Below are 27,348 nucleotides of genomic sequence, written 5' to 3' on the forward strand. Positions count from 1 at the left end.
AGCCTTCTGCTTTGAACTGCAGGCACCAGAGGACACGTCCTTCCCAGGCCGGGCAAGGACACCCAAAGTGAAAAGCACCCTCAGGCAAATGCCCATGGGTTTGCTGCTCTGCCCCTTTGAGCTGGCACCGTTGGGGCTGACAACTCACTTTGGGAATGAGAATTTTGGGATTGAGAAATGACACATTGCCCTGCAGCAAGACCTTTCCCCCTTCAACCTTTTTATCCTTGCTTTGAGGCCACTTCTAGGAATGCTCCCAGTGGCCCCATCATTCACACAATGGTGCTTCTCGCCATCCCACCAAGGGTCCTTCTTTGACCTTCACCTTCCAACCACCTCTGGGGATCTGAGTTCCTTTCTTTCTATGTCCCTCACTGAGAAAGGCATCCAGCCAGGGCTTGGCTGGTTACTGAGCCCTTCGGTGGCCCTGCAGAATCAGTGTTCCTCAGCCTCCGCCCTTCCACAGGTGACCCAGGCAAGTGCCCTTCATCAGCAGCGCTCTGCACTGCTCTGCTCTCACCCAATGGGCAAATGCAAATCAGATCTTTCAGATGAAAGAGACAATTCTCCATCTCATGGCTGTGCTTTGCAAACCTCAAATTGCTGTTTGTTAACGTGCTGCACAAAGACACAGGTGTTCCACGTGTCCCGAGGCGCTGGCTCACCGTATAAAAGGCCGTTCTACTCCAGGCCCTTCCATCCACATCTCTTCCCTGCTTTCCTCGGTGAACTCGGTACGTCTGAACTCCCTTCTTCTCTTCCTGCTGGTAAGGGGTGACTGCTCCAGTCCTGTGTGGGGTCCTTGTGAGCAGGGCTCCAGGCAGGAAAATGCCCCGTGCTCCCCTCTGCTGGGAGGTGGGATGGTGCGGGAAGAGGGAAGGCTTTTCCCTGGCCCTGGCCAGGCAGTGCCCGTTGCCAGAGGCGCGGAGCTGGCGCCTGACAGGGCCCGGCAGCTCATGGCCTCTGCTCCCTGTGTGGGTCCCACAGGCTCTCCTCCCTCCAGCAGACATGTCGTGCTACAGCCCGTGCCTGCCCGCTGCCTGCGGCCCAGCCCCGCTTGCCAACAGCTGCAACGAGCCGTGCGTCCTGCGCTGCGCCGACTCCAGCGTTGCCATCCAGCCCCCGCCAGTGCTGGTGACGCTGCCGGGCCCGATCCTCAGCTCCTTCCCGCAGAGCACAGCCGTGGGATCCAGCGCCTCGGCTGCTGTGGGCAGCTCTCTGAGCGCTGCCAGCGTGCCCATCGCTTCTGGGGGCTCCCTGGGGCTGGGGGGCTCTGGCTGGGGCCGGGGGCTCTGCGGGGCTCTGGGACGTGGCAATCTCTTCTGCTGAAGCCCGTTCATTGCTGCCCGTGCTCCAGCGCCAGCAGCCTCCAGGAGAGCCCTGGAGACAGCCCTGAGGCCTCCTTTCTTCCTCATGAAACCTCTGCTTTTTCCCTTTTACACTGTTTTGCGTCTTGCTCCCCATCAAATACCTTGATATCCTTCTTCTTCTGGAGAGGAGCTGAGCTCCGACCGCTCTGCCTGCAGGAAGGGGCCTGCGCTGCCCTTCTCTCACTCCCCAGGAATCCTCTCTCTTCCCTTCTCTTGCTCTGCTCTCCCCTCGCTTGGCACCTCTTACCTGAGATTTACTTGGCCTCCAAAATGCATTGCTCAACTTCTCATCTGTTCCATTTTCCCTTGATTATCTCAATAAAGTCATCAGGCATCAATCACCTCTACAAGAGTCATCTTTCTTTCCTCCTTCCCTATTCTCCAGTCCCAACCAGCAGAGTACCCAGAAGCGTTTGTCCTTGTTAAAGCTATGGCTTTCTCCATAGTTTCTGGCCTTGAGAGAGCCTCCTCTTTTGCCCTTGACATCCCATGGCAATGAAGATTGCCGGTCCACAAGTGCAACGATGTGGATGGCTGGGCGCTCCGTGGCTGTAACAAGAACTCTTGTTGCCTGGCAAGGGTAGAGAGCAGCGCTCCGAGATCTGGATGTTTGGGAAGACCCCGACTGTACTCGCAGCACTTCTGAGCTGAGCAGGTGTCCTAGGTTCAGCAGTAGCAGTCATTTTTTCTCCTTCTTGGTAGCTGGTGCAGTGCTGTGTTTTGACTTCTGGGCTGAGAATGGTTGCTGATAGCAAGTATGTTTTGAGTTACTGCTCAAATGTTTGGTTTGTCCAAGGCCTTTTCTGAGCTCATGCTCTGCAGGGGAAGGAGGGAGTCTGGGAGGAAGGAGAGACAGGACACCTGACCCAGGCTAGCCAAAGAGGTATTCCATACCATAGCACGTCATGTCCAGGATGTAACCTGGAGAAACCCAGAAGGGCAGGAGCTCTGGGGGAATGGAGGTGGTATCATTCGCTGCTCAGTTGGGCAGGGTGGGGTGAGTTATGTTTCAGTGGCTGATGAGGTGTTGTATTCTCTTCACTTGTTATTGGCTTTATCATTATTATTTGTAGTACAAGTAGCAGTAGTGTTTTATGTTATACCGTAGCTACTAAAACATTCTTATCTGAACCCGTGGGGGCTACATTCTTTGGATTTTCCTTCCTAACTCTCTGGGAGTTGTGGGAGCAAGGGAGAGGAGTGAGTGAACTGTGCGGATTTGGTTTAAACCACGGCAGCACGCATTTCCTGACAACCTGAAATAGAACTGTTGTGGAAGGCACACAGAGCCGAGGTCAGGATGGAACTGATGGCTAAAGCCAATCATCTTATGGCCCTGCAAGTAATTGTCCCAGGAGAGAGACACTTTGGGCTCTCCTGGACTGCACTGAGCTGCAAGCAGGTGGCTCCCTCTGAGTGGGGCACCCCTCAGAGTTCATAAACTCTCAAGGTTACATTCACTGTACGCAGCGTTGGCCAGTCTGAGACTAAGATAGGAGCCAGGTGCACCCAGGCTCCATCAGGAGTTTAGAAAGCAGGGGTATCTCTTCTGAACCTCAGGACTCAACAGCAGGGTCTCCCTTACATCTTTATGCCTTCAGGCTCTACACTGATCCCCTTTAGCTCTTTGTCACCTCAATTTCCCTCTCTACACTTCATCTATGTAATAAGTAGTAGAGTGAGCCTTGCCGTCGAATTCTGTCCAATCATGCCTTATTTATAAACTGCTCTTGCTAATACCTTTGACGGTCATTTTTTGAGAGACCCTAAACCAGTCATTTTCCACCACACTCTCCCACGTCAAACAGAATAAAGAGCCACCAGAAGCTGGAGCACCAGGACTGACACTGATGAGGTGGCCGAGTGGTGAAGGAGATGGACTGCTAATCCATTGTGCTCTGCACGTGTGGGTTCGAATCCCATCCTCATCAGTCAGCTCAGTGTGTGCCCCAGATAAGGCTTTGTTTTGAGATGACAGTGGCCTGGAGAGATCTTGCAAGGTTTTCAAGTGGCTCCGCACACACCTCAACCACTTCTGCCTGCACCTAGGCAAGAGGAACGAGAAGGGAAACAAGGGACATCCACAAACTCACAGGAATCTCACTGTCTCCTTGATCCATGCAATGATTCATTGATTCCTTTATCGTCTGCAATGATGAGAGAGCAAAAGACCTGGGAAGTGTTTTACAAGAACAGGTAGCAGAGGAAGGTGCTTGGGATTCAGAAGCATGGGTTTATGAAGTAGAAGTCATCCTTACCATTCTGGTAGTCTTCTAGAGGGAGGTTACTAGCCTGATGGAGAAGGCAAGAGCAGTGGACGTTGTTCTCCATGCCTTCAGAAAAGCTCAACAGGGGAGCAATAACTTGCCACAGTGAAGCAGCCCAGATGGGTTTACCTCTGTGTTGCCAGTTGCTCTGCTTCCATTGCTGCAAACACACCCACGGGCATTTGCCACCACCACCTTGCCACAGTGCAAGATATCCACAACCTCTCTGGGCAACCCGATCCAATCTTTAACCAGCCTCAGAGTGCTGCTGATCCCACCCCACACTGCCTGCCCCTGCAGCCTCTCCCAGCTAAACGGGACCACTGCCTCCACTGCCCTGGCTCAGATGGACAGTGTGTGGGAGATGACATCAGTTTTGATGATACTACTGAGAATAATAAATATAACAGTAATAAATATGTAAAAATGAGAATAATGATAGTAGTAGTAATAATTATGAAAACAATTGTGAAAATAAGAATGATAAGGATGATGATATTTATGATGACAATAGCAATAATAATAATAGTAATCGTAATAGTAGTAATAATAATAATGGATGTAACTAAGGGAGAGAATCTGAAACTAAAAAGGGGACAGACAAAACCCAGCAGTGCTGCACAACACAATTGCTCAGCATCCACCAACAGATACCCAGCCCAACCCGAGCAGTGACTGGTATCTTCTGGGTGATTTCCTCCGAATTTCTGTACTGGGGATGACTTGCTGTGGTATGGAATGGCCCTTTGGCTAGTTGGGATCAACTGACCTGTCTCTGCTTCCTCTCAGCTACTAGGAGGAACAAGAACTCTATCCCAGCTGAAATGAGGACACTTTAGTATTGGGTAGCTTATTCTCCAAAGGGAACAGTGATTTAAACTTTGCTGTGAAACCTCCTGTTTTTTTTCCTGAGCTGAAAACTGTGTCCTTCCTTCAGGCACCTAAATCAAAGCTCTCAAACCCTGATAGCTGTAGGACAGTGAATAACTGTAGCCTTTCTTTCCCCTTTTCTATGTCGAGGAGCTGTTTGGGGAGAGTCCATAGAGATCGATGCCTGTTTTTAAAGTGCAATTTTAATGGTAAGATTAACTTTTTAGAAATCTAGGAAAGCTTTATCTATTCACACAAGGATAGCTTTTGTGAAGCTGCTAAGTGGAGACAAGTTGTTGTCAACTGGAAAGGTAGCAGGGTTTTACTAAGAGGTAGCTAACAGCCCTCCATCCATGGCTTCTAAAGAGCAGTTATGTCCTCCCCCCAGAAAGTATCAATGTCTTGATTTTGATTTTTGTCGTGGTTTAAACCAAGTCCCCCAACTCCTGGAGAGTTAGGAAGGAAAATCCAAAGAATGTAGCCCCCCTGGATTGAGATAAGAACGGTTTAATATCTAAGGTATAACATAAATCACTACTGCCACTAGTACTACAAACAATAATGATACAGCAAACAACAAGTGAAGAGAATACAACACCTCACCAGCCACCAACCCATAACTCACTCCACCCTGCCCGGCTGAGCACCACGTGCTACCTCCTCCATCTCCTCCAGAGCTCCACCCTTCCAGCTCTCTCTCTCCCAGTCGCATCCTGGGCATCACATGGAATACCTCATTGGCCAGCCTGGGTCAGGTGTCCTGTCTCTCCTTCCTCCCGGCCTCCCCTCCTCCCCGGCAGAGCACGTGCTCAGAAAAAGCCTTGAACAAAAACACCCTCAAAATATGCTCGCTATCAAGCAACTGTTCCCAGCCCAGAAGTCAAAACACAGCACTGCACCAGCTACAAGAAGGAGAAAAAATGACTGCTACTGCTCAACCCATGACAAATTTATTTTTAAGATTAGCACCACCTCTCTCCTTGTTTGGCAAATATTTATGCTCCCTAAAGCCTCCTGCATAGCTTTCTGCACATCAGTCTGCATGGGCACTCCTTTCCTGAGGTAGCTGGGAAGGAAATACTCATCCTTCTGGGAAGTAAATAACCTTCCTCATCTGGAGCTCTGCTTCCTTCATCCTTCCAGAAAACAGCCTGTTTTCCAGTGCATCTTTCCACTGCCTTTCACTGCTGCATTCTCCTGCCTCCACACGGGTCTTTTCCGCAGATCCCTGCTTTGTCACACAACTGGTTAAGGGCTGTGTGTCTCAAGTATGAGAGGAGGCTGTGAGTGCTGTGGGAAAACGGGTTCTTCTCCTACCTGATGGGAGAAGATGAAGAGGGAGCCAGACTCTTCCCAGCAGTACTAACGAGAAGTGCAAGAGGTAAAGGGCACAAATTAAACACGTGAAATTGAAAGCAAATCTTGGTGTGAGGAGGGTTAAAAAGAGGAAGAGGTTGCCCAGAGAGGCAGTGGAGGCTCCATCCTTAGAGATGCTGAAAACCCAACTAGATCATGTGCTAAGCAAGCAGCTCAAGGTGAGCCTGCTGGAGCAGTTGGCTGGCACTAAAGGATCTCTGGAGGTCCCTTCCATCCCCAGCAATTCTGAGACTCTGTGAACAGGTAAGAGTAATGTCTCACAACAAAATCTTACTTCAAATGTTATCTGACAGGAAGTGCTTTACTTGAATTTTCTTTTTCGATCCTATCGCCTGTTGAGCTTTTCTGAAGGCAAGATGAGCAGCATCCACTGCTCTTGCCTTCTGCATCAGGCTAGTAACCTCCCTCTAGAAGACTATCAGATTGGTGAGGATAATTTCTCCTTCATAAACCCATGCTTCTGAATCCCAAGAACCTCCCTGTGCTACCTGTTCTTGTAAAACACTTCCCAGGTCTTTTGCTCTCTCATCATTCCAGATGATAAAGGTATCAAGGAATCACTGCATGGATCAAGGAGGCTGTGAGATTCCTGTGACTTTGTGGATGTCCCTTGTTTCCCTTCTCGTTCCTCTTGCCTAGGTGCAGGCAGAAGAGTTTGAGGTGTGTGCAGAGCCACTTGAAAACCTTGCAAGATCTCTCCAGGCCACTGTCATCTCAAAACAAAGCCTTATCTAGGGCACACACTGAGCTGACTGATGAGGATGGGATTCGAACCCACACGTGCAGAACACAATGGATTAGCAGTCCATCGCCTTCACCACTCGGCCACCTCATCAGTGTCAGTCCTGCTGCTCCTACTGATGCCGATACTGCCACAGCTGCCGCTGCTTCTGGTGGCTCTTTATTCTGTTTGACGTGTGAGAGTGTGGTGGAAAACGACTGGTTTAGGGTCTCTCAAAAAATGACCGTCAAAGGTATTAGCAAGAGCAGTTTATAAATAAGGCATGATTGGACAGAATTTGATGGCAAGGCTAACTCTACTACTTATTACATAGATGAAGTGTAGAGAGGGAAATCGAGGTGAAACCGAGCTGAAGCGGATTGATACAGGGCCTGAAGGCATAAAGATGTAAGGGAGACACTGCTGCTGAGTCCTGAGGTTCAGAAGAGATGCCCCCTGTTTTTTAAACTCCCGACGGAGCCTGGGTTCACCTGGTCCCTATCTTAGTCTCAGACCTGGCCAACGCTGCGTACAGTGAATGTAACCTTGAGAGTTTATGAACTCTGAGGGGTGCCCCACTCAGAGGGAGCCACCTGCTTGCAGCTCAGTGCAGTCCAGGAGAGCCCAAAGTGTCTCTCTCCTGGGACCATTACTTGCAGGGCCATAAGATGATTGGCTTTAGCCATCAGTTCCATCCTGACCTCGGCTCTGTGTGCCTTCCACAACAGTTCTATTCCAGGTTGTCAGGAAATGCCTGCTCAGCCCAGAAGTGCTCCGGGTACAGTCGGGGTCTTCCCAACCATCCAGATCTCGGAGGGCTGCTCTCTACCCTTGCCAGGCTACAAGAGTTCTTGTTACAGCCACGGAGCGCCCAGCCATCCACATTGTTGCACTTGTGGACCGGCAATCTTCATTGCCATGGGATGTCAAGGGCAAAAGAGGAGGCTCTCTCAAGGCCAGAAACTATGGAGAAAGCCATAGCTTTAACAAGGACAAACGCTTCTGGGTACTCTGTTGGTTGGGACTGGAGAAGAGGGAAGGAGGAAAGAAAGATGACTCTTGCAGAGCTGGTTGATCCCTGATGTCTTTATTGAGATAATCAAGAGAAAATGGAACAGATGAGAACTTGAGCAATGCATTTTGGAGGCCAAGTAAATCTCAGGTAAGAGGTGCCAAGCGAGGGGAGAGCAGAGCAAGAGAAGGGAAGAGAGAGGATTCCTGGGGAGTGAGAGAAGGGCAGCGCAGGCCCCTTCCTGCAGGCAGAGCGGTCGGACCTCGCCTCCTCTCCAGAAGAAGAAGATTAAGGTATTTGATGGGGAGCAAGAAGCAGAACAGGGTAAAAGGGAAAAAGCAGAGGTTTCATGAGGAAGAAAGGAGGCCTCAGGGCTGTCTCCAGGGCTCTCCTGGGGGCTGCTGGCGCTGGAGCACGGGCAGCAATGAACGGGCTTCAGCAGATGAGATTGCCACGTCCCAGAGCCCCGCAGAGCCCCCGGCCCCAGCCAGAGCCCCCCAGCCCCAGGGAGCCCCCAGAAGCGATGGGCACGCTGGCAGCGCTCAGAGAGCTGCCCACGGCAGCCGAGGCGCTGGATCCCACGGCTGTGCTCTGCGGGAAGGAGCTGAGGATCGGGCCCGGCAGCGTCACCAGCACTGGCGGGGGCTGGATGGCAACGCTGGAGTCGGCGCAGCGCAGGACGCACGGCTCGTTGCAGCTGTTGGCAAGCGGGGCTGGGCCGCAGGCAGCGGGCAGGCACGGGCTGTAGCACGACATGTCTGCTGGAGGGAGGAGAGCCTGTGGGACCCACACAGGGAGCAGAGGCCATGAGCTGCCAGGCCCTGTCAGGCGCCAGCTCCGCGCCTCTGGCAACGGGCACTGCCTGGCCAGGGCCAGGGAAAAGCCTTCCCTCTTCCCGCACCATCCCACCTCCCAGCAGAGGGGAGCACGGGGCATTTTCCAGCCTGGAGCCCTGCTCACAAGGACCCCACACAGGACTGGAGCAGTCACCCCTTACCAGCAGGAAGAGAAGAAGGGAGTTCAGACGTACCGAGTTCACCGAGGAAAGCAGGGAAGAGATGTGGATGGAAGGGCCTGGAGTAGAACGGCCTTTTATACGGTGAGCCAGCGCCTCGGGACACGTGGAACACCTGTGTCTTTGTGCAGCACGTTAACAAACAGCAATTTGAGGTTTGCAAAGCACAGCCATGAGATGGAGAATTGTCTCTTTCATCTGAAAGATCTGATTTGCATTTGCCCATTGGGTGAGAGCAGAGCAGTGCAGAGCGCTGCTGATGAAGGGCACTTGCCTGGGTCACCTGTGGAAGGGCGGAGGCTGAGGAACACTGATTCTGCAGGGCCACCGAAGGGCTCAGTAACCAGCCAAGCCCTGGCTGGATGCCTTTCTCAGTGAGGGACATAGAAAGAAAGGAACTCAGATCCCCAGAGGTGGTTGGAAGGTGAAGGTCAAAGAAGGACCCTTGGTGGGATGGCGAGAAGCACCATTGTGTGAATGATGGGGCCACTGGGAGCATTCCTAGAAGTGGCCTCAAAGCAAGGATAAAAAGGTTGAAGGGGGAAAGGTCTTGCTGCAGGGCAATGTGTCATTTCTCAATCCCAAAATTCTCATTCCCAAAGTGAGTTGTCAGCCCCAACGGTGCCAGCTCAAAGGGGCAGAGCAGCAAACCCATGGGCATTTGCCTGAGGGTGCTTTTCACTTTGGGTGTCCTTGCCCGGCCTGGGAAGGACGTGTCCTCTGGTGCCTGCAGTTCAAAGCAGAAGGCTTCCTGGGGAGCAAGTGTGGGCCTGTGGTGTCCGCTTCCTGCCCTCGGGCATTCCCATACGGATGCCGAGGCAGGTGGATGCGTGTGCCCTCTCCAGCCGCCTCAGCTCTGCTCAGGCACAGCCAAGGCCGAGCTCCTCATGGCACAGGAATGGCTCCCACCCTTCTGCATCCAGCTGCGGGGCAGGGGCAGGGGCAGGCCGAGCAGGAGAGCAGCCCAGGCACGGTGCTCGCTGCCTGCCTCCCCTTGGTCTGCGCTCCGGAAACGTCTCTGAGTGGGAGCGTCAGGGCATGTCTGTGCTGTCCTCCTGTGGCTGCTGTTTCACACAGGAGCACAACAGGGTTGCAAGGAGTCCCCAAGTGTTTGGGCAAGACGCTGACATTCCTGACCACACCGTACCAAAAGCTGCGTGTCTGCAGGAACGCGGATGTGAAGCTGTACCTCTGCACATCTGAAGCCATTTCCCCCAGAGCCCCTGGTGCCAGGGCAAGGGTGATTCACCCCGAGCTGGAGCTGAGCTCTCTCACAGTGGCTCAGCACTTTCTGGTGACTGCTGCTGCCACCTTGCAATTAAAGGGCCCTGAAGGTGCCCATCTGTCCCTGAGCTGGCCAAAACAAGCCGGACCCTGCGGGTCAAGTGGCCTGAACAAGCCTCCCTCCAATGATGCAAAGAGGAGCGTTGTTTTCTTTAGCAAGAGTGTGCCGAAGCCAACAGGTCCACTTGGTGATGGTCACACTCAGGCATGAGTCAACAGCTCCTTCATCGCTCTCCAGGACATGTTGAGCCGTTGCTTCTACTCGGGAGAGGGTTTCCCTCCCAAGCTCAGCAGGGCTTTGTTTCAACATCACCTCCCAACCACGCTGGCGTTCCCAGTCCCCTCAGCAGAGCAGCCATCCTGCAGGGGCCTGCCTGGGCTCTGAGCATCTCCATGGCCTGCAGGCACTGGTCTTGCTCAGGGTCAGCCAGAGCCCACCAAAGAGAGACCCTTCTGAGTGCCCTCCACGCTTGCTCCACAGGCAGAGTGCTAAGTAAGCAGCGGCCACATTGCTCAGGAAGGGCAGGACCTGCACAACACCCAGTCATGGCCTCAATCTGCCCCAAGGCTTCAGCAGCACCTGGAATGGGACCTCAAAGGAGGGCTGGTCTGCGGGAGAACCACAATTGCTATCAACACAGTGACAGGAGTGATTTTTCCAGGATGAAAAGGGAGCCAAGCATTTCAAGCAGAGGACGCATGTCTTTCATCTTCCAGCCCAGCTCTGAGAAGCCAAAATTGCCGTTTCTCAACATGCTTCGTGTTTGGGTCATTTTTCAGCTCCCCTGGGGCTCTGGGCCGCAGTATAAAAGTGGCCCAACTGCCAGCTCCTCCATCCTCTCCTCGTGCCTTCCTCTGCTCCGGGAAGTTGGTAAGTCTCACTTCATTTTGCCTCTTGTCTCCCTGGTTGGCAGAACAGTTTTTTGGGGTGAGAGACTCCCTGGTTCTTGGTGAATGGTCTGGCATGTGGATCAGGACATTGGTTGGTCTCTTTGTCAGCCGGGGTTCTTGCCAAGGCTCATGTCCTGCGGCCAGCACCGTCTAACTGATGACTGGGCACTTCCTCCACCATCCACAGTTCAGCAATGCTGCTTTTGCACTAGTGGCAGGATGAGGAGCTCCCTCAGCAGAGCCGGTCCCACCATTCACGCCTTCCTCCGTAGTGGCTGCTGTCCTCAGGAGCCTGTTGCTTTGTGCCCAGCCATGTCCCCTCCTGAGAGCAGTGGGTGAGAGGAGCCTGACCTGGCAAGACCAGGGGGCTCAAGGGCAGGGCGTTTGGCTGTGTGAACAAATGGGTGCTGGTACAAGGGCTGATGGCCAGGAAGTGCAGAGCCAATTCCAAGGAGAGGGATCCTCTTGATCTGCAATAGAAAATCTTCCCCTGCCTAAGGCCACAGTGTCAAGGTTGTGCTCAGCCCATCTGGAAAACCCAACATCCATATTCTCATTTGGGGAAGGGCTTCACGAGGACTCTCTCTGCGGGCCCTCCCCACCAAGCCTTCAAGAGCAAGCAGTAGGATTGCAGTGAAATCCCCTCAGGGCCTGCAGACATCCCCTGGAGCACCCAGAGGCAGCAGAGCAGCTGGAGGGGGACTGCTCCAGTCCTGTGTGGGGTCCTTGTGAGCAGGGCTCCAGGCTGGAAAATGCCCCGTGCTCCCCTCTGCTGGGAGGTGGGATGGTGCGGGAAGAGGGAAGGCTTTTCCCTGGCCCTGGCCAGGCAGTGCCCGTTGCCAGAGGCGCGGAGCTGGCGCCTGACAGGGCCTGGCAGCTCATGGCCTCTGCTCCCTGTGTGGGTCCCACAGGCTCTCCTCCCTCCAGCAGACATGTCGTGCTACAGCCCGTGCCTGCCCGCTGCCTGCGGCCCAGCCCCGCTTGCCAACAGCTGCAACGAGCCGTGCGTCCTGCGCTGCGCCGACTCCAGCGTTGCCATCCAGCCCCCGCCAGTGCTGGTGACGCTGCCGGGCCCGATCCTCAGCTCCTTCCCGCAGAGCACAGCCGTGGGATCCAGCGCCTCGGCTGCCGTGGGCAGCTCTCTGAGCGCTGCCAGCGTGCCCATCGCTTCTGGGGGCTCCCTGGGGCTGGGGGGCTCTGGCTGGGGCCGGGGGCTCTGCGGGGCTCTGGGACGTGGCAATCTCTTCTGCTGAAGCCCGTGCATTGCCTGCCCGTGCTCCAGCGCCAGCAGCCTCCAGGAGAGCCCTGGAGACAGCCCTGAGGCCTCCTTTCTTCCTCATGAAACCTCCACTTTTTCCCTTTTACCCTGTTTTGCTTCATGCTCCCCATCAAATTCCTTAATCTCCTTCTTCTTCTGGAGAGGAGCCGAGCTCCGACCACTCTGCCTGCAGGAAGGGGCCTGCGCTGCCCTTCTCTCTCTCCCCAGGAATCCTCCCTTCCCTTCTCTTGCTCTGCTCTCCCCTCACTTGGCACCTCTTACCTGAGATTTACTTGGCCTCCAAAATGCATTGCTCAAGTTCTCATCTGTTCCATTTTCTCTTGATTATCTCAATAAAGACATCAGGGATCAACCAGCTCTGCAAGAGTCATCTTTCTTTCCTCCTTCCCTCTTCTCCAGTCCCAACCAGCAGAGTACCCAGAAGCGTTTGTCCTTGTTAAAGCTATGGCTTTCTCCATAGTTTCTAGCCTTGAGAGAGCCTCCTCTTTTGCCCTTGACATCCCATGGCAATGAAGATTGCCGGTCCACAAGTGCAACGATGTGGATGGCTGGGTGCTCCGTGGCTGTAACAAGAACTCTTGTAGCCTGGCAAGGGTAGAGAGCAGCCCTCCGAGATCTGGATGGTTGGGAACCCGACTGTACCCGGAGCACTTCTGGGCTGAGCAGGCATTTCCTGACAACCTGGAATAGAACTGTTGTGGAAGGCACACAGAGCCGAGGTCAGGATGGAACTGATGGCTAAAGCCAATCATCTTATGGCCCTGCAAGTAATTGTCCCAGGAGAGAGACACTTTGGGCTCTCCTGGACTGCACTGAGCTGCAAGCAGGTGTCACCCTCTGAGTGGGGCACCCCTCAGAGTTCATAAACTCTCAAGGTTACATTCACTGTACGCAGCGTTGGCCAGGTCTGACACTAAGATAGGAGCCAGCCACATCCAGGCTCTATGAGAGGTTTAAAAAGCAGGCGGCATCTCTTCTGTACCTCAGGACTCAGCAGCAGGGTCTCCCTTACATCTTTATGCCTTCAGGACCTGTATCAATCCGCTTCAGCTCAGTTTCACCTCGATTTCCCTCTCTACACTTCATCTATGTAATAAGTAGTAGAGTGAGCCTTGCCATCAAATTCTGTCCAATCATGCCTTATTTATAAACTGCTCTTGCTAATACCTTTGACGGTCATTTTTTGAGAGACCCTAAACCAGTCATTTTCCACCACACTCTCACACGTCAAACAGAATAAAGAGCCACCAGAAGCAGCGGCAGCTGTGGCAGTATCGGCATCAGTAGGAGCAGCAGGACTGACACTGATGAGGTGGCCGAGTGGTGAAGGAGATGGACTGCTAATCCATTGTGCTCTGCACGTGTGGATTCGAATCCCATCCTCATCAGTCAGCTCAGTGTGTGCCCCAGATAAGGCTTTGTTTTGAGATGGCAGTGGCCTGGAGAGATCTTGCAAGGTTTTCAAGTAGCTCTGCACTGGGACATCCACAAACTCACAGGAATCTCACAGCCTCCTTGATCCATGCAATGATTCCTTGATACCTTTATCATCTGGAATGATGAGAGAGCAAAAGACCTGGGAAGTGTTTTACAAGAACAGGTAGCACAGGGAGGTTCTTGGGATTCAGAAGCATGGGTTTATGAAGGAGAAATTATCCTCACCAATCTGATAGTCTTCTAGAGGGAGGTTACTAGCCTGATGCAGAAGGCAAGAGCAGTGGATGCTGCTCATCTTGCCTTCAGAAAAGCTCAACAGGCGATAGGATCGAAAAAGAAAATTCAAGTAAAGCACTTCCTGTCAGATAACATTTGAAGTAAGATTTTGTTGTGAGACATTACTCTTACCTGTTCACAGAGTCTCAGAATTGCTGGGGATGGAAGGGACCTCCAGAGATCCTTTAGTGCCAGCCAACTGCTCCAGCAGGCTCACCTTGAGCTGCTTGCTTAGCACATGATCTAGTTGGGTTTTCAGCATCTCTAAGGATGGAGCCTCCACTGCCTCTCTGGGCAACCTCTTCCTCTTTTTAACCCTCCTCACACCAAGATTTGCTTTCAATTTCACGTGTTTAATTTGTGCCCTTTACCTCTTGCACTTCTCGTTAGTACTGCTGGGAAGAGTCTGGCTCCCTCTTCATCTTCTCCCATCAGGTAGGAGAAGAACCCGTTTTCCCACAGCACTCACAGCCTCCTCTCATACTTGAGACACACAGCCCTTAACCAGTTGTGTGACAAAGCAGGGATCTGCGGAAAAGACCCGTGTGGAGGCAGGAGAATGCAGCAGTGAAAGGCAGTGGAAAGATGCACTGGAAAACATGAGGCTGTTTTCTGGAAGGATGAAGGAAGCAGAGCTCCAGATGAGGAAGGTTATTTACTTTCGAGAAGGATGAGTATTTCCTTCCCAGCTACCTCAGGAAAGGAGTGCCCATGCAGACTTCACAAAAGCAATCCTTGTGTGAATAGATAAAGCTTTCCCAGATTTCTAAAACGTTACATCTTACCATTAGAATTGCACTTTAAAATCAGGCATTGATCCCTATGCACTCTCCCCAAACACCTCATTGACTCAGAAAGTGGAAAGAAAGGCTACACTTATTCACTGTCCTACAGCTACCAGGGTTTGAGAGCTTTGATTTAAGTGTCTGAAGGAAGGACACGGTTTTCAGCTCAGGAAAAAACCCAGCAGGTTTCACAGCTTGGCTTGCATTGGCTTCAGGTGTTTGTGGAAAGACTTGTGAACCTGTAAGAGGAGACAGTGGTTACAAGCAGATCAGGCCTCATCTTTAACCCATTTTAGCTCTTCTCATCTTGCAGTGAGTTTTTAGGCTAAGGAAATCCGATTCAGAGGCATTCTGGAGGTGTAAGACCAGCCAGCTAACTCCTGTATTTGAGTGTCTGTGCGACACAAAGCACGAGAATATAAAGACCCTCCCGAAGAAAAGAGCCTCCCCACTATCTTTCTTATAAGAAAAGAATGCAAGGTATCTCACATCCACACAGACCATGTGGCATTTTAATTAAAATACAAATAGAAGTCTCCTAGGAGGACTAATGAAGCTCCTAAGCCCCATTGACTTCAGGAGCTAAATAAAATGGAGCAAGTTCTGCTGGGATTCAACTGCAGCTGCTGTCTCTTATTAGCCCATCATAGGATGGCTCAGTATTCTTCTCATGCTGAAAATAAATAAGCTCACAGGAGGGGATTTCCACTGAATGTGACCAATCAGCCTGCTACCAAGGCAAAGAAACCAACACAGGCTGAGAAACAAAACTCAATAAAGCAAGAAAAACTGAAAGCATGTGGAATAACAGAAGGAAGAGCTTGGCCAGTCAGAAACAAAGTTCAAATCACTGTCACCTTTGGAGAATAAGCTACCCAATACTAAACTGTCCTCATTTCAGCTGGGATAGAGTTCTTGTTCCTCCTAGTAGCTGAGAGGAAGCAGAGACAGGACAGCTGATCCCAGCTAATCAAAGGTCTATTCCATACCACAGCAAGTCATGACCAGTATAGAAATTGGGGGAAAATCACCCAGAAGTTACCAATCACTGCTCGGGTTAGGCTGGGTATCTGTTGGTGGGTGCTGAGCAATTGTGTTGTGCAGCACTGCTGGGTTTTGTATGTTCCCTTTTTAGTTTCAGATTCTCTCCCCTTGTTGTATCCGTTATTACTATTGTTATTATTATTACTACTACTATTAGTGTTATTATTAACATTATTATATTATTATTATCGCTATTGCCATAATTATAATTATCACCTTTATCATTATCATTATCTATATTGTTTTCATAATTATTACTACTACTATCATTGTTATCCATATTATAATCATATTTATTACTATTATCTATAATTAGTGTCATAATCACACTGTCCCTCAGAGCCAGGGCAGTGGGGGCAGTGGTCCCATTTAGCTGGGGGAGGCTGCAGGGGCAGGCAGTGTGGGGTGGGATCAGCAGCACTCTGAGGTGGGTCAAAGATTGGATCGGGTTGCCCAGAGAGGTTGTGGATATCTTGCACTGTGGCAAGGTGGTGGTGGCAAATGCCCGTGGGGGTGTTTGCAGCAACAGAAGCAGAGCAACTGGCAACACAGAGGTAAACCCATCTGGGCTGCTTCACTGTGGAAGTTATTGCTGCCCAGGTGCAGAACCTGGTGCTGAAGATACACCATGTAGGTGCCCATGTAGCCAAGGGTGGGGCCACTGAGGAACACCAGAACAACTAACAGGTGGATCAAGCTGCTAAGATTGAAGTGTCTCAGGCGGATTTAGATTGGCAATGTAAGGGTGAATTATTTTCAGCCCTGCCAACATAAGGCTGAATTATTTTTGGCACGGTGAGCCCATGACACTTCAGGCCATCAGGGCAGAGATGCAACATACAGATGGGCTCGTGATCGAGGGATGGATTTAACAATGGGCACTATTGCCCAGGTTATTCACAAGTGTGAAATGTGCTGCAATTGAGCAAGCCAAGCTATTAAAGCCTCTTTGGTATGGAGGACGATGGCTGAAGTACAAATATGGGGAGGCCTTGCAGACTGATTATAACACACACCCACCAACCCACCAAGGCAAGCACCATGTGATTACCATGGTGGAAGCAACCACTGGATAGCCGGAAACATGCGCTGTGCCCAACACCACTGCCAGGAACACTGTCCTGGGCCTTGAGAAACAGATTTTCAGGTAATAGCGCACCATAGAGAGAACTGACTCAGACAATGGGACTCATTTCTGGAGCAACCTCATACATTTGGGCCAAAGAGCACGGCAGGTATACCACATCCCCTACCATGCACCAGCCTCTGGGAAAATCAAACAGTATAATGGGCTGTTAAAAACTACACTGAGAGCTATGGGTGGGGGGACTTTCAAATGTGGGGACACACATTTACCAAAAGCCACCTGGTTGGTAAACACGAGGGGATGTGCCAACTAGGCTGGCCCAGGAAAATCAGAGCTTTTACTCCCTGCAGAGGAGGATAAAGTTCCTGTGGTGAATATCATTGGAAATGCTGAAAACCAAACTAGACTACATAGTCCTAAGCAAGAAGCTCAAGGTGAGCCTGCTGGAGCAGTTGGCTGGCACTAAAGAATCTCTAAAGGTCCCTTCCATCCGCAGCAATTCTGAGACTCTCTGAACAGGTAAGAGTAATGTCTCACAACAAAATCTTACTTCAAATGTGTGACAGAAAGAGCTTTACTTGTATTTTCTTTTTCGATCCTATCGCCTGTTGAGCTTTTCTGAAGGCAAGGGGAATAGCATCCACTGCTCTTGCCTTCTCTATCAGGCTACTCACCTCCCTGTAGAAGACTACAAGCATGGTAAGGGTGACTTCTTCATAAACCCATGCTTCTGAATCCCAAGCACCTTCCTCTGCTACCTGTTCTTGTAAAACACTTCCCAGGTCTTTTGCTCTCTCATCATTCCAGATGATAAAGGTATCAAGGAATCATTGCATGGATCAAGGAGGCAGTGAGATTCCTGTGAGTTTGTGGATGTCCCTTGTTTCCCTTCTCGTTCCTCTTGCCTAGGTGCAGGCAGAAGTGGTTGAGGTGTGTGCGGAGCCACTTGAAAACCTTGCAAGATCTCTCCAGGCCACTGCCATCTCAAAACAAAGCCTTATCTGGGGCACACACTGAGCTCATCGACGAGGATGGGATTCGAACCCACACGTGCAGAACACAATGGATTAGCAGTCCATCTCCTTCACCACTCAGCCACCTCATCAGTGTCAGTCCTGGTGCTCCAGCTTCTGGTGGCTCTTTATTCTGTTTGACGTGGGAGAGTGTGGTGGAAAATGACTGGTTTAGGGTCTCTCAAAAAATGACCGTCAAAGGTATTAGCAAGAGCAGTTTATAAATAAGGCATGATTGGACAGAATTCGACGGCAAGGCTCACTCTACTACTTATTACATAGATGAAGTGTAGAGAGGGAAATTGAGGTGACAAAGAGCTAAAGGGGATCGGTGTAGGGCCTGAAGGCATAAAGATGTAAGGGAGACCCTGCTGCTGAGTCCTGAAGTTCAGAAGAGATGCCCCCTGCTTTTTAAACCTCTGATGGAGCCTGGATGTGGCTGGCTCCTATCTTAGTGTCAGACCTGGCCAACGCTGCGTGCAGTGAATGTAACCTTGAGAGTTTATGAACTCTGAGGGGTGCCCCACTCAGAGGGAGCCACCTGCTTGCAGCTCAGTGCAGTCCAGGAGAGCCCAAAGTGTCTCTCTCCTGGGACAATTACTTGCAGGGCCATAAGATGATTGGCTTTAGCCATCAGTTCCATCCTGACCTCGGCTCTGTGTGCCTTCCACAACAGTTCTATTTCAGGTTGTCAGGAAATGCGTGCTGCCGTGGTTTAAACCAAATCCGCACAGTCCACTCACTCCTCTCCCTTGCTCCCACAACTCCCAGAGAGTTAGGAAGGAAAATCTAAAGAATGTAGCACCCACGGGTTCAGATAAGAATGTTTTAGTAGCTACGGTATAACATAAATCACTACTGCTACTTGTACTACAAATAATAATGATAAAGCCAATAACAAGTGAAGAGAATACAACACCTCACCAGCCACCGACCCATAACTCACCCCACCCTGCCCAACTGAGCAGCGAATGATACCACCTCCATTCCCCCAGAGCTCCTGCCCTTCCGGGTTTCTCCAGGTTACATCCTGGACATGACGTGCTATGGTATGGAATACCTCTTTGGCTAGCCTGGGTCAGGTGTCCTGTCTCTCCTTCCTCCCGGACTCCCTCCTTCCCCTGCAGAGCATGAGCTCAGAAAAGGCCTTGGACAAACCAAACATTTGAGCAGTAACTCAAAACATACTTGCTATCAGCAACCATTCTCAGCCCAGAAGTCAAAACACAGCACTGCACCAGCTACCAAGAAGGAGAAAAACTGACTGCTACTGCTGAACCCAGGACACCGGCTCAACTCAGAAGTGTTCCAGGTACAGTCGGGGTCTTCCCAAACATCCAGATCTCGGAGGGCTGCTCTCTACCCTTGCCAGGCTACAAGAGTTCTTGTTACAGCCACGGAGCACCCAGCCATCCACATCGTTGCACTTGTGGACCGGCAATCTTCATTGCCATGGGATGTCAAGGGCAAAAGAGGAGGCTCTCTCAAAGCCAGAAACTATGGAGAAAGCCATAGCTTTAACAAGGACAAACGCTTCTGGGTACTCTGCTGGTTGGGACTGGAGAATAGGGAAGGAGGAAAGAAAGATGACTCTTACAGAGCTGATTGATGCCTGATGTCTTTATTGAGATAATCAAGAGAAAATGGAACAGACAAGAACCTGAGCAATGCATTTTGGAGGCCAAGTAAATCCCAGGTAAGAGGTGCCAAGCAAGGGGAGAGCAGAGCAAGAGAAGGGAAGAGAGAGGATTCCTGGGGAGTGAGAGAAGGGCAGCGCAGGCCCCTTCCTGCAGGCAGAGCGGTTGGAGCTCAGCTCCTCTCCAGAGGAAGAAGGAGATTAAGGTATTTGATGGGGAGCATGAAGCAAAACAGGGTAAAAAGGGAAAAAGTGGAGGTTTCATGAGGAAGAAAGGAGGCCTCAGGGCTGTCTCCAGGGCTCTCCTGGAGGCTGCTGGTGCTGGAGCACGGGCAGGCAATGCACGGGCTTCAGCAGAAGGGATTGCCACGTCCCAGAGCCCCGCAGAGCCCCCGGCCCCAGCCAGAGCCCCCCAGCCCCAGGGAGCCCCCAGAAGCGATGGGCACGCTGGCAGCGCTCAGAGAGCTGCCCACGGCAGCCGAGGCGCTGGATCCCACGGCTGTGCTCTGCGGGAAGGAGCTGAGGATCGGGCCCGGCAGCGTCACCAGCACTGGCGGGGGCTGGATGGCAACGCTGGAGTCGGCGCAGCGCAGGACGCACGGCTCGTTGCAGCTGTTGGCAAGCGGGGCTGGGCCGCAGGCAGCGGGCAGGCACGGGCTGTAGCACGACATGTCTGCTGGAGGGAGGAGAGCCTGCGGGACCCACACAGGGAGCAGAGGCCATGAGCTTCCGGGCCCTGTCAGGCGCCAGCTCCACGCCTCTGGCAACGGGCACTGCCTGGCCAGGGCCAGGGAAAAGCCTTCCCTCTTCCCGCACCATCCCACCTCCCAGCAGAGGGGAGCACGGGGCATTTTCCAGCCTGGAGCCCTGCTCACAAGGACCCCACACAGGACTGGAGCAGTCGCCCCTTACCAGCAGGAAGAGAAGAAGGGAGTTCAGACGTACCAAGTTCACCGAGGAAAGCAGGGAAGAGATGTGGATGGAAGGGCCTGGAGTAGAACGGCCTTTTATACGGTGAGCCAGCGCCTCGGGACACGTGGAACACCTGTGTCTTTGTGCAGCACGTTAACAAACAGCAATTTGAGGTTTGCAAAGCACAGCCATGAGATGGAGAATTGTCTCTTTCATCTGAAAGATCTGATTTGCATTTGCCCATTGGGTGAGAGCAGAGCAGTGCAGAGCGCTGCTGATGAAGGGCACTTGCCTGGGTCACCTGTGGAAGGGTGGAGGCTGAGGAACACTGATTCTGCAGGGCCACCGAAGGGCTCAGTAACCAGCCAAGCCCTGGCTGGATGCCTTTCTCAGTGAGGGACACAGAAAGAAGGGAACTCAGATCCCCAGAGGTGGTTGGAAGGTGAAGGTCAAAGAAGGACCCTTGGTGGGATGGCGAGAAGCACCATTGTGTGAATGATGGGGCCACTGGGAGCATTCCTAGAAGTGGCCTCAAAGCAAGGATAAAAAGGTTGAAGGGGGAAAGGTCTTGCTGCAGGGCAATGTGTCATTTCTCAATCCCAAAATTCTCATTCCCAAAGTGAGTCGTCAGCCCCAACGGTGCCAGCTCAAAGGGGCAGAGCAGCAAACCCATGGGCATTTGCCTGAGGGTGCTTTTCACTTTGGGTGTCCTTGCCCGGCCTGGGAAGGACGTGTCCTCTGGTGCCTGCAGTTCAAAGCAGAAGGCTTCCTGGGGAGCAAGTGTGGGCCTGTGGTGTCCGCTTCCTGCCCTCGGGCATTCCCATACGGATGCTGAGGCAGGTGGATGCGTGTGCCCTCTCCAGCCGCCTCAGCTCTGCTCAGGCACAGCCAAGGCCGAGCTCCTCATGGCACAGGAATGGCTCCCACCCTTCTGCATCCAGCTGCGGGGCAGGGGCAGGGGCAGGCCGAGCAGGAGAGCAGCCCAGGCACGGTGCTCGCTGCCTGCCTCCCCTTGGTCTGCGCTCCGGAAACGTCTCTGAGTGGGAGCGTCAGGGCATGTCTGTGCTGTCCTCCTGTGGCTGCTGTTTCACACAGGAGCACAACAGGGTTGCAAGGAGTCCCCAAGTGTTTGGGCAAGACGCTGACATTCCTGACCACACCGTACCAAAAGCTGCGTGTCTGCAGGAACGCGGATGTGAAGCTGTACCTCTGCACATCTGAAGCCATTTCCCCCAGAGCCCCTGGTGCCAGGGCAAGGGTGATTCACCCCGAGCTGGAGCTGAGCTCTCTCACAGTGGCTCAGCACTTTCTGGTGACTGCTGCTGCCACCTTGCAATTAAAGGGCCCTGAAGGTGCCCATCTGTCCCTGAGCTGGCCAAAACAAGCCGGACCCTGCGGGTCAAGTGGCCTGAACAAGCCTCCCTCCAATGATGCAAAGAGGAGCGTTGTTTTCTTTAGCAAGAGTGTGCCGAAGCCAACAGGTCCACTTGGTGATGGTCACACTCAGGCATGAGTCAACAGCTCCTTCATCGCTCTCCAGGACATGTTGAGCCGTTGCTTCTACTCGGGAGAGGGTTTCCCTCCCAAGCTCAGCAGGGCTTTGTTTCAACATCACCTCCCAACCATGCTGGCGTTCCCAGTCCCCTCAGCAGAGCAGCCATCCTGCAGGGGCCTGCCTGGGCTCTGAGCATCTCCATGGCCTGCAGGCACTGGTCTTGCTCAGGGTCAGCCAGAGCCCACCAAAGAGAGACCCTTCTGAGTGCCCTCCACGCTTGCTCCACAGGCAGAGTGCTAAGTAAGCAGCGGCCACATTGCTCAGGAAGGGCAGGACCTGCACAACACCCAGTCATGGCCTCAACCTGCCCCAAGGCTTCAGCAGCACCTGGAATGGGACCTCAAAGGAGGGCTGGTCTGCGGGAGAACCACAATTGCTATCAACACAGTGACAGGAGTGATTTTTCCAGGATGAAAAGGGAGCCAAGCATTTCAAGCAGAGGACGCATGTCTTTCATCTTCCAGCCCAGCTCTGAGAAGCCAAAATTGCCGTTTCTCAACATGCTTCGTGTTTGGGTCATTTTTCAGCTCCCCTGGGGCTCTGGGCCGCAGTATAAAAGTGGCCCAACTGCCAGCTCCTCCATCCTCTCCTCGTGCCTTCCTCTGCTCCGGGAAGTTGGTAAGTCTCACTTCATTTTGCCTCTTGTCTCCCTGGTTGGCAGAACAGTTTTTTGGGGTGAGAGACTCCCTGGTTCTTGGTGAATGGTCTGGCATGTGGATCAGGACATTGGTTGGTCTCTTTGTCAGCCGGGGTTCTTGCCAAGGCTCATGTCCTGCAGCCAGCAGCGTCTAACCGATGACTGGGCACTTCCTCCACCATCCACAGTTCAGCAATGCTGCTTTTGCACTAGTGGCAGGATGAGGAGCTCCCTCAGCAGAGCCGGTCCCACCATTCACGTCTTCCTCCGTAGTGGCTGCTGTCCTCAGGAGCCTGTTGCGTTGTGCCCAGCCATGTCCCCTCCTGAGAGCAGTGGGTGAGAGGAGCCTGACCTGGCAAGACCAGGGGGCTCAAGGGCAGGGCGTTTGGCTGTGTGAACAAATGGGTGCTGGTACAAGGGCTGATGGCCAGGAAGTGCAGAGCCAATTCCAAGGAGAGGGATCCTCTTGATCTGCAATAGAAAATCTTCCCCTGCCTAAGGCCACAGCATCAAGGCTGTGCTCAGCCCATCTGGAAAACCCAACATCCATATTCTCATTTGGGGAAGGGCTTCATGAGGACTCTCTCTGGGGGCCCTCCCCACCAAGCCTTCAAGAGCAAGCAGTAGGATTGCAGTGAAATCCCCTCAGGGCCTGCAGATATGCCCTGGAGCACCCAGAGGCAGCAGAGAAGCTGGAGGGGGACCGCTCCAGTCCTGTGTGGGGTTCTTGTGAGCAGGGCTCCAGGCTGGAAAATGCCCCGTGCTCCCCTCTGCTGGGAGGTGGGATGTTGTGGGAAGAGGGAAGGCTTTTCCCTGGCCCTGGCCAGGCAGTGCCCGTTGCCAGAGGCGCGGAGCTGGCGCCTGACAGGGCCCGGCAGCTCATGGCCTCTGCTCCCTGTGTGCGTCCCGCAGGCTCTCCTCCCTCCAGCAGACATGTCGTGCTACAGCCCGTGCCGGCCCGCTGCCTGCGGCCCAGCCCCGCTTGCCAACAGCTGCAACGAGCCGTGCGTCCTGCGCTGCGCCGACTCCAGCGTTGCCATCCAGCCCCCGCCAGTGCTGGTGACGCTGCCGGGCCCGATCCTCAGCTCCTTCCCGCAGAGCACAGCCGTGGGATCCAGCGCCTCGGCTGCCGTGGGCAGCTCTCTGAGCGCTGCCAGCGTGCCCATCGCTTCTGGGGGCTCCCTGGGGCTGGGGGGCTCTGGCTGGGGCCGGGGGCTCTGCGGGGCTCTGGGACGTGGCAATCTCTTCTGCTGAAGCCCGTGCATTGCCTGCCCGTGCTCCAGCGCCAGCAGCCTCCAGGAGAGCCCTGGAGACAGCCCTGAGGCCTCCTTTCTTCCTCATGAAACCTCTGCTTTTTCCCTTTTACCCTGTTTTGCTTCATGCTCCCCATCAAATTCCTTAATCTCCTTCTTCTTCTGGAGAGGAGCCGAGCTCCAACCGCTCTGCCTGCAGGAAGGGGCCTGCGCTGCCCTTCTCTCACTCCCCAGGAATCCTCCCTTCCCTTCTCTTGCTCTGCTCTCCCCTTGCTTGGCACCTCTTACCTGAGATTTACTTGGCCTCCAAAATGCATTGCTCAAGTTCTCATCTGTTCCATCTTCTCTTGATTATCTCAATAAAGACATCAGGCATCAATCAGCTCTGCAAGAGTCATCTTTCTTTCCTCCTTCCCTCTTCTCCAGTCCCAACCAGCAGAGTACCCAGAAGCGTTTGTCCTTGTTAAAGCTATGGCTTTCTCCATAGTTTCTGGCCTTGAGAGAGCCTCCTCTTTTGCCCTTGACATCCCATGGCAATGAAGATTGCCGGTCCACAAGTGCAACGAGGTGGATGGCTGGGCGCTCCGTGGCTGTAACAAGAACTCTTGTAGCCTGGCAAGGGTAGAGAGCAGCGCTCCGAGATCTGGATGGTTGGGAAGACCCCGACTGTACCCGGAGCACTTCTGAGCTGAGCAGGCCTTTCCTGACAACCTGGAATAGAACTGTTGTGGAAGGCACACAGAGCCGAGGTCAGGATGGAACTGATGGCTAAAGCCAATCATCTTATGGCCCTGCAAGTAATTGTCCCAGGAGAGAGACACTTTGGGCTCTCCTGGACCGCACTGAGCTGCAAGCAGGTGGCTCCCTCTGAGTGGGGCACCCCTCAGAGTTCATAAACTCTCAAGGTTACATTCACTGCACACAGCGTTGGCCAGGTCTGAGACTAAGATAGGGGCCAGATGCACCCAGTCTCCATCAGAGGTTTAGAAAGCAGTGGGCATCTCTTCTGAACTTCAGGACTCAGCAGCAGGGTCTCCCTTACATCTTTATGCCTTCAGGCCCTACACCGATCCCCTTTAGCTCTTTGTCACCTCAATTTCCCTCTCTACACTTCATCTATGTAATAAGTAGTAGAGTGAGCCTTGCCATCAAATTCTGTCCAATCATGCCTTATTTATAAACTGCTCTTGCTAATACCTTTGACAGTCATTTTTTGAGAGACCCTAAACCAGTCATTTTCCACCACACTCTCACATGTCAAACAGAATAAAGAGCCACCGGAAACCAGAGCAGCAGAAGGGCACTGACGAGGTGGCCGAGTGGTGAAGGCGATGGACTGCTAATCCATTGTGCTCTGCACGCATGGGTTCGAATCCCATCCTCGTCGATGAGCTCAGTGTGTGCCCCAGATAAGGCTTTGTTTTGAGATGACAGTGGCCTGGAGAGATCTTGCAAGGTTTTCAAGTGGCTCCACACACACCTCAACCTCTTCTGCCTGCACCTAGGCAAGAGGAAGAAGGGAAACAAGGGACATCCATAAACTCACAGGAATCTCACTGCCTCCTTGATCCATGCAATGATTCCTTGATTCCTTTATCGTCTGCAATGATGAGAGAGCAAAAGACCTGGGAAGTGTTTTACAAGAACAGGTAGCAGAGGAAGGTGCTTGGGATTCAGAAGCATGGGTTTATGAAGAAGTCACCCTTACCATGCTTGTAGTCTTCTACAGGGAGGTGAGTAGCCTGATAGAGAAGGCAAGAGCAGTGGATGCTATTCCCCTTGCCTTCAGAAAAGCTCAACAGGCGATAGGATCAAAAAGGAAAATACATTTGAAGTAAGATTTTGATGTGAGACATTACTCTTACCTGTCCACAGAGTCTCAGAATTGCTGGTAATGGAAGGGACCTCCAGAGATCCTTTAGTGCCAGCCAACTGCTCCAGCAGGCTCACCTTGAGCTACTTGCTTAGCACATGATCTAGTTGGGCTTTCAGCATCTCTAAGGATGGAGCCTCCACTGCCTCTCAGGGCAATCTGTTCCACTCTTTGACCCACCTCACACTAAGATAGTGGTTTCCTGCCTTGAATTTCATGTGTTTAATTTGTGCCCTTTACCTCTTGCACTGCCCGTTGGTACTGCTGGGATGAGTCTGGCTCCCTCTTCATCCTCTCCCATCAGGTAGGAGAAGAATCCCAGCTCCCACAGCACTCACAGCCTCCTCTCATACTCGAGACACACACAGCCCTTAACCAGTTGTGTGACAAAGCAGGGATCTGCAGAGCTGGAGGCAGGAGCCAGCTGTGCTACCAAGGGCTCTGCTGTCCCGGGTGGTCAGGAGCAACTTGGCTGAGGTCCGAGGGCCAGGAATGGTCCAGGGTGGGCCTGAAAGGCTCAGAGGCAGCTGGAGCTTCTTCCTGCCAGCACCACCTCCCCTCTCTTACAACACATTTGCACTGCTGCCTCTCTGAGCACCTGCCTCCCTCCTAATCCCTACACATTCCCTCGGGATAGCTCTTGCCACAGCCATGAGTGGGCCTTTTGCTCTGCCCACCCTGCCCCACTCTGGACACACTTCCCAAGAGCTGGCACTGCCAAGAATGCCTCGTGGCAATCGGTACCTGTGACCAGCACACAAAGAAGGTTCATGGGAGAGAAGGGATTGGGCTTTGGTCAAAGGGCCCAGAGTGCTGCTGATCCCACCCCGCACCGCCTTCCCCTGCAGCCTCCCCCAGCTAAATGGGACCATGGCCTCCTCTGCCCTGGCTCAGAGGGACAGTGTGTGGGAGAGGAGATGCTTCATCGGCACCTTCGTCTCACAGGCCAGGCTCAGGGAGGAGCAGACGGGCAGAACTCTCAGAGACAAGCTGGTTGGTTGGGGAGCCCTGGAAAATCCCTCTCTGCTGGGTGCCCCTGCACCCTGTGCCCAGCAGAGCTCCGGCTGCCCCAGCTCCAGCCTGACGTGGTACAAACCCAGTACCTCAGCACTGTGCACCCTGCTCCCAGCCCAGGCTGGATGGGGAGAATCAAAGGAATGGAAGAGCCACAGGGTGTGATAATTATATAATGTTATATATAAGAATAACATTAATAAGAGTAATGATAACTACAACAATAATAACAATAGTAATAGTGGAAATAATGAGGGGAGATAACCTAAAACTAAACAGGGGACACAGAGAACCTGGCAGTGCTGCACAATACAATTGCTCAGTACCTGCCATCCAATACCCAGACAGACCCAAGCAACGATCAGTCCCTTCTGGGTGACTTCCCCTGATTTCTCAAGTTTTTTAGGTAACAGCACTGTTCAGGATCCCCAGATCAACTTCCCTTGCTCTAGTCCTAAAGTAGCTACACATGCCTAACACAAGCAAAAACCAATGTACAGCAGTTACCACTAGAGCTTAGTGCTGTGCAAAGGAAAGTGACATGCAACTATAGAAGTTTCATCACCTCTCCTGCTCACCAGCTGTACTTTAATCTGTTCCAGCCTCAGCTCTTATTTCTTTGTTTTTCGTGAAGTTCTAACAACTACTTTTGCTTTGCCAACAATTGCTGCCTTATCACTTTCTTCTGTGTCCAATTCTCTTCTATCTCAGGAACAGCTGGAGGAGCAGAAGCACCAGAA

General features: G+C 52.6%; 5 protein-coding genes and 5 non-coding genes across 12 annotated transcripts; 6 read left to right on the plus strand and 4 right to left on the minus strand.

Moving 5' to 3' along the window:
* The first annotated feature begins 712 nt into the window (after positions 1–712).
* LOC101876712 (beta-keratin-related protein-like) lies at positions 713–1,466 on the plus strand. Of its 2 annotated transcripts, none has more exons than XM_034067843.1 (2): positions 713–734; positions 988–1,466. In XM_034067843.1, exon 2 carries the CDS (start codon positions 1,009–1,011, stop codon positions 1,327–1,329), a length of 321 nt encoding a protein of 106 aa, XP_033923734.1. In that variant the 5' UTR covers positions 713–734; positions 988–1,008; the 3' UTR covers positions 1,330–1,466. The 2 variants fall into 2 exon arrangements, with proteins under 2 accessions (XP_033923734.1, XP_012983274.2); XM_013127820.3 differs by having other exon boundaries at positions 715–767.
* Positions 1,467–3,219: 1,753 nt separating this feature from the next.
* TRNAS-GCU (transfer RNA serine (anticodon GCU)) lies at positions 3,220–3,301 on the plus strand. Its single transcript has one exon. It is a non-coding gene; the product is annotated as a tRNA-Ser (tRNA).
* Positions 3,302–6,637: 3,336 nt separating this feature from the next.
* Positions 6,638–6,719, minus strand: TRNAS-GCU (transfer RNA serine (anticodon GCU)). Its single transcript has one exon. It is a non-coding gene; the product is annotated as a tRNA-Ser (tRNA).
* A 1,333-nt stretch (positions 6,720–8,052) lies between these two features.
* Positions 8,053–8,669, minus strand: LOC117436819 (beta-keratin-related protein-like). 2 transcript variants are annotated; one of them, XM_034067863.1, is made up of 2 exons: positions 8,648–8,669; positions 8,053–8,394 (listed from the first exon to the last, which is right to left on the minus strand). In XM_034067863.1, the coding sequence occupies exon 2, from the start codon at positions 8,371–8,373 to the stop codon at positions 8,053–8,055; it is 321 nt and encodes a 106-aa protein (XP_033923754.1). In that variant the 5' UTR covers positions 8,374–8,394; positions 8,648–8,669. The 2 variants fall into 2 exon arrangements, with proteins under 2 accessions (XP_033923754.1, XP_033923755.1); XM_034067864.1 differs by having other exon boundaries at positions 8,615–8,667.
* Positions 8,670–10,763: 2,094 nt separating this feature from the next.
* On the plus strand, positions 10,764–12,370 carry LOC101876546 (beta-keratin-related protein). The gene is made up of 2 exons (XM_005144284.3): positions 10,764–10,787; positions 11,719–12,370. Exon 2 carries the CDS (start codon positions 11,740–11,742, stop codon positions 12,058–12,060), a length of 321 nt encoding a protein of 106 aa, XP_005144341.1. The 5' UTR covers positions 10,764–10,787; positions 11,719–11,739; the 3' UTR covers positions 12,061–12,370.
* Positions 12,371–13,392: 1,022 nt separating this feature from the next.
* On the plus strand, positions 13,393–13,474 carry TRNAS-GCU (transfer RNA serine (anticodon GCU)). Its single transcript has one exon. It is a non-coding gene; the product is annotated as a tRNA-Ser (tRNA).
* A 4,264-nt stretch (positions 13,475–17,738) lies between these two features.
* TRNAS-GCU (transfer RNA serine (anticodon GCU)) lies at positions 17,739–17,820 on the minus strand. The gene has a single exon. It is a non-coding gene; the product is annotated as a tRNA-Ser (tRNA).
* A 1,815-nt stretch (positions 17,821–19,635) lies between these two features.
* Positions 19,636–20,307, minus strand: LOC117436779 (beta-keratin-related protein-like). Its single transcript, XM_034067346.1, has 2 exons — positions 20,277–20,307; positions 19,636–20,056 (listed from the first exon to the last, which is right to left on the minus strand). The coding sequence occupies exon 2, from the start codon at positions 20,033–20,035 to the stop codon at positions 19,715–19,717; it is 321 nt and encodes a 106-aa protein (XP_033923237.1). The 5' UTR covers positions 20,036–20,056; positions 20,277–20,307; the 3' UTR covers positions 19,636–19,714.
* A 3,094-nt stretch (positions 20,308–23,401) lies between these two features.
* Positions 23,402–24,003, plus strand: LOC117436780 (beta-keratin-related protein-like). Its single transcript, XM_034067347.1, has one exon. It carries the CDS (start codon positions 23,402–23,404, stop codon positions 23,720–23,722), a length of 321 nt encoding a protein of 106 aa, XP_033923238.1. The 3' UTR covers positions 23,723–24,003.
* Positions 24,004–25,026: 1,023 nt separating this feature from the next.
* Positions 25,027–25,108, plus strand: TRNAS-GCU (transfer RNA serine (anticodon GCU)). The gene has a single exon. It is a non-coding gene; the product is annotated as a tRNA-Ser (tRNA).
* Positions 25,109–27,348: the final 2,240 nt, after the last annotated feature.

This window comes from Melopsittacus undulatus, chromosome 11 (assembly GCF_012275295.1).
Source record: "Melopsittacus undulatus isolate bMelUnd1 chromosome 11, bMelUnd1.mat.Z, whole genome shotgun sequence".
Taxonomy (NCBI): domain Eukaryota; kingdom Metazoa; phylum Chordata; class Aves; order Psittaciformes; family Psittaculidae; genus Melopsittacus; species Melopsittacus undulatus.

What these genes read in the sequence shown, in the direction of transcription:
- LOC101876712 (XM_034067843.1), top strand. Translation starts at nt 1,009, where the DNA reads ATGTCGTGCTACAGCCCGTGCCTGCCCGCTGCCTGCGGCCCAGCCCCG.
- LOC117436819 (XM_034067863.1), bottom strand. Translation starts at nt 8,373, where the DNA reads ATGTCGTGCTACAGCCCGTGCCTGCCCGCTGCCTGCGGCCCAGCCCCG.
- LOC101876546 (XM_005144284.3), top strand. Translation starts at nt 11,740, where the DNA reads ATGTCGTGCTACAGCCCGTGCCTGCCCGCTGCCTGCGGCCCAGCCCCG.
- LOC117436779 (XM_034067346.1), bottom strand. Translation starts at nt 20,035, where the DNA reads ATGTCGTGCTACAGCCCGTGCCTGCCCGCTGCCTGCGGCCCAGCCCCG.
- LOC117436780 (XM_034067347.1), top strand. Translation starts at nt 23,402, where the DNA reads ATGTCGTGCTACAGCCCGTGCCGGCCCGCTGCCTGCGGCCCAGCCCCG.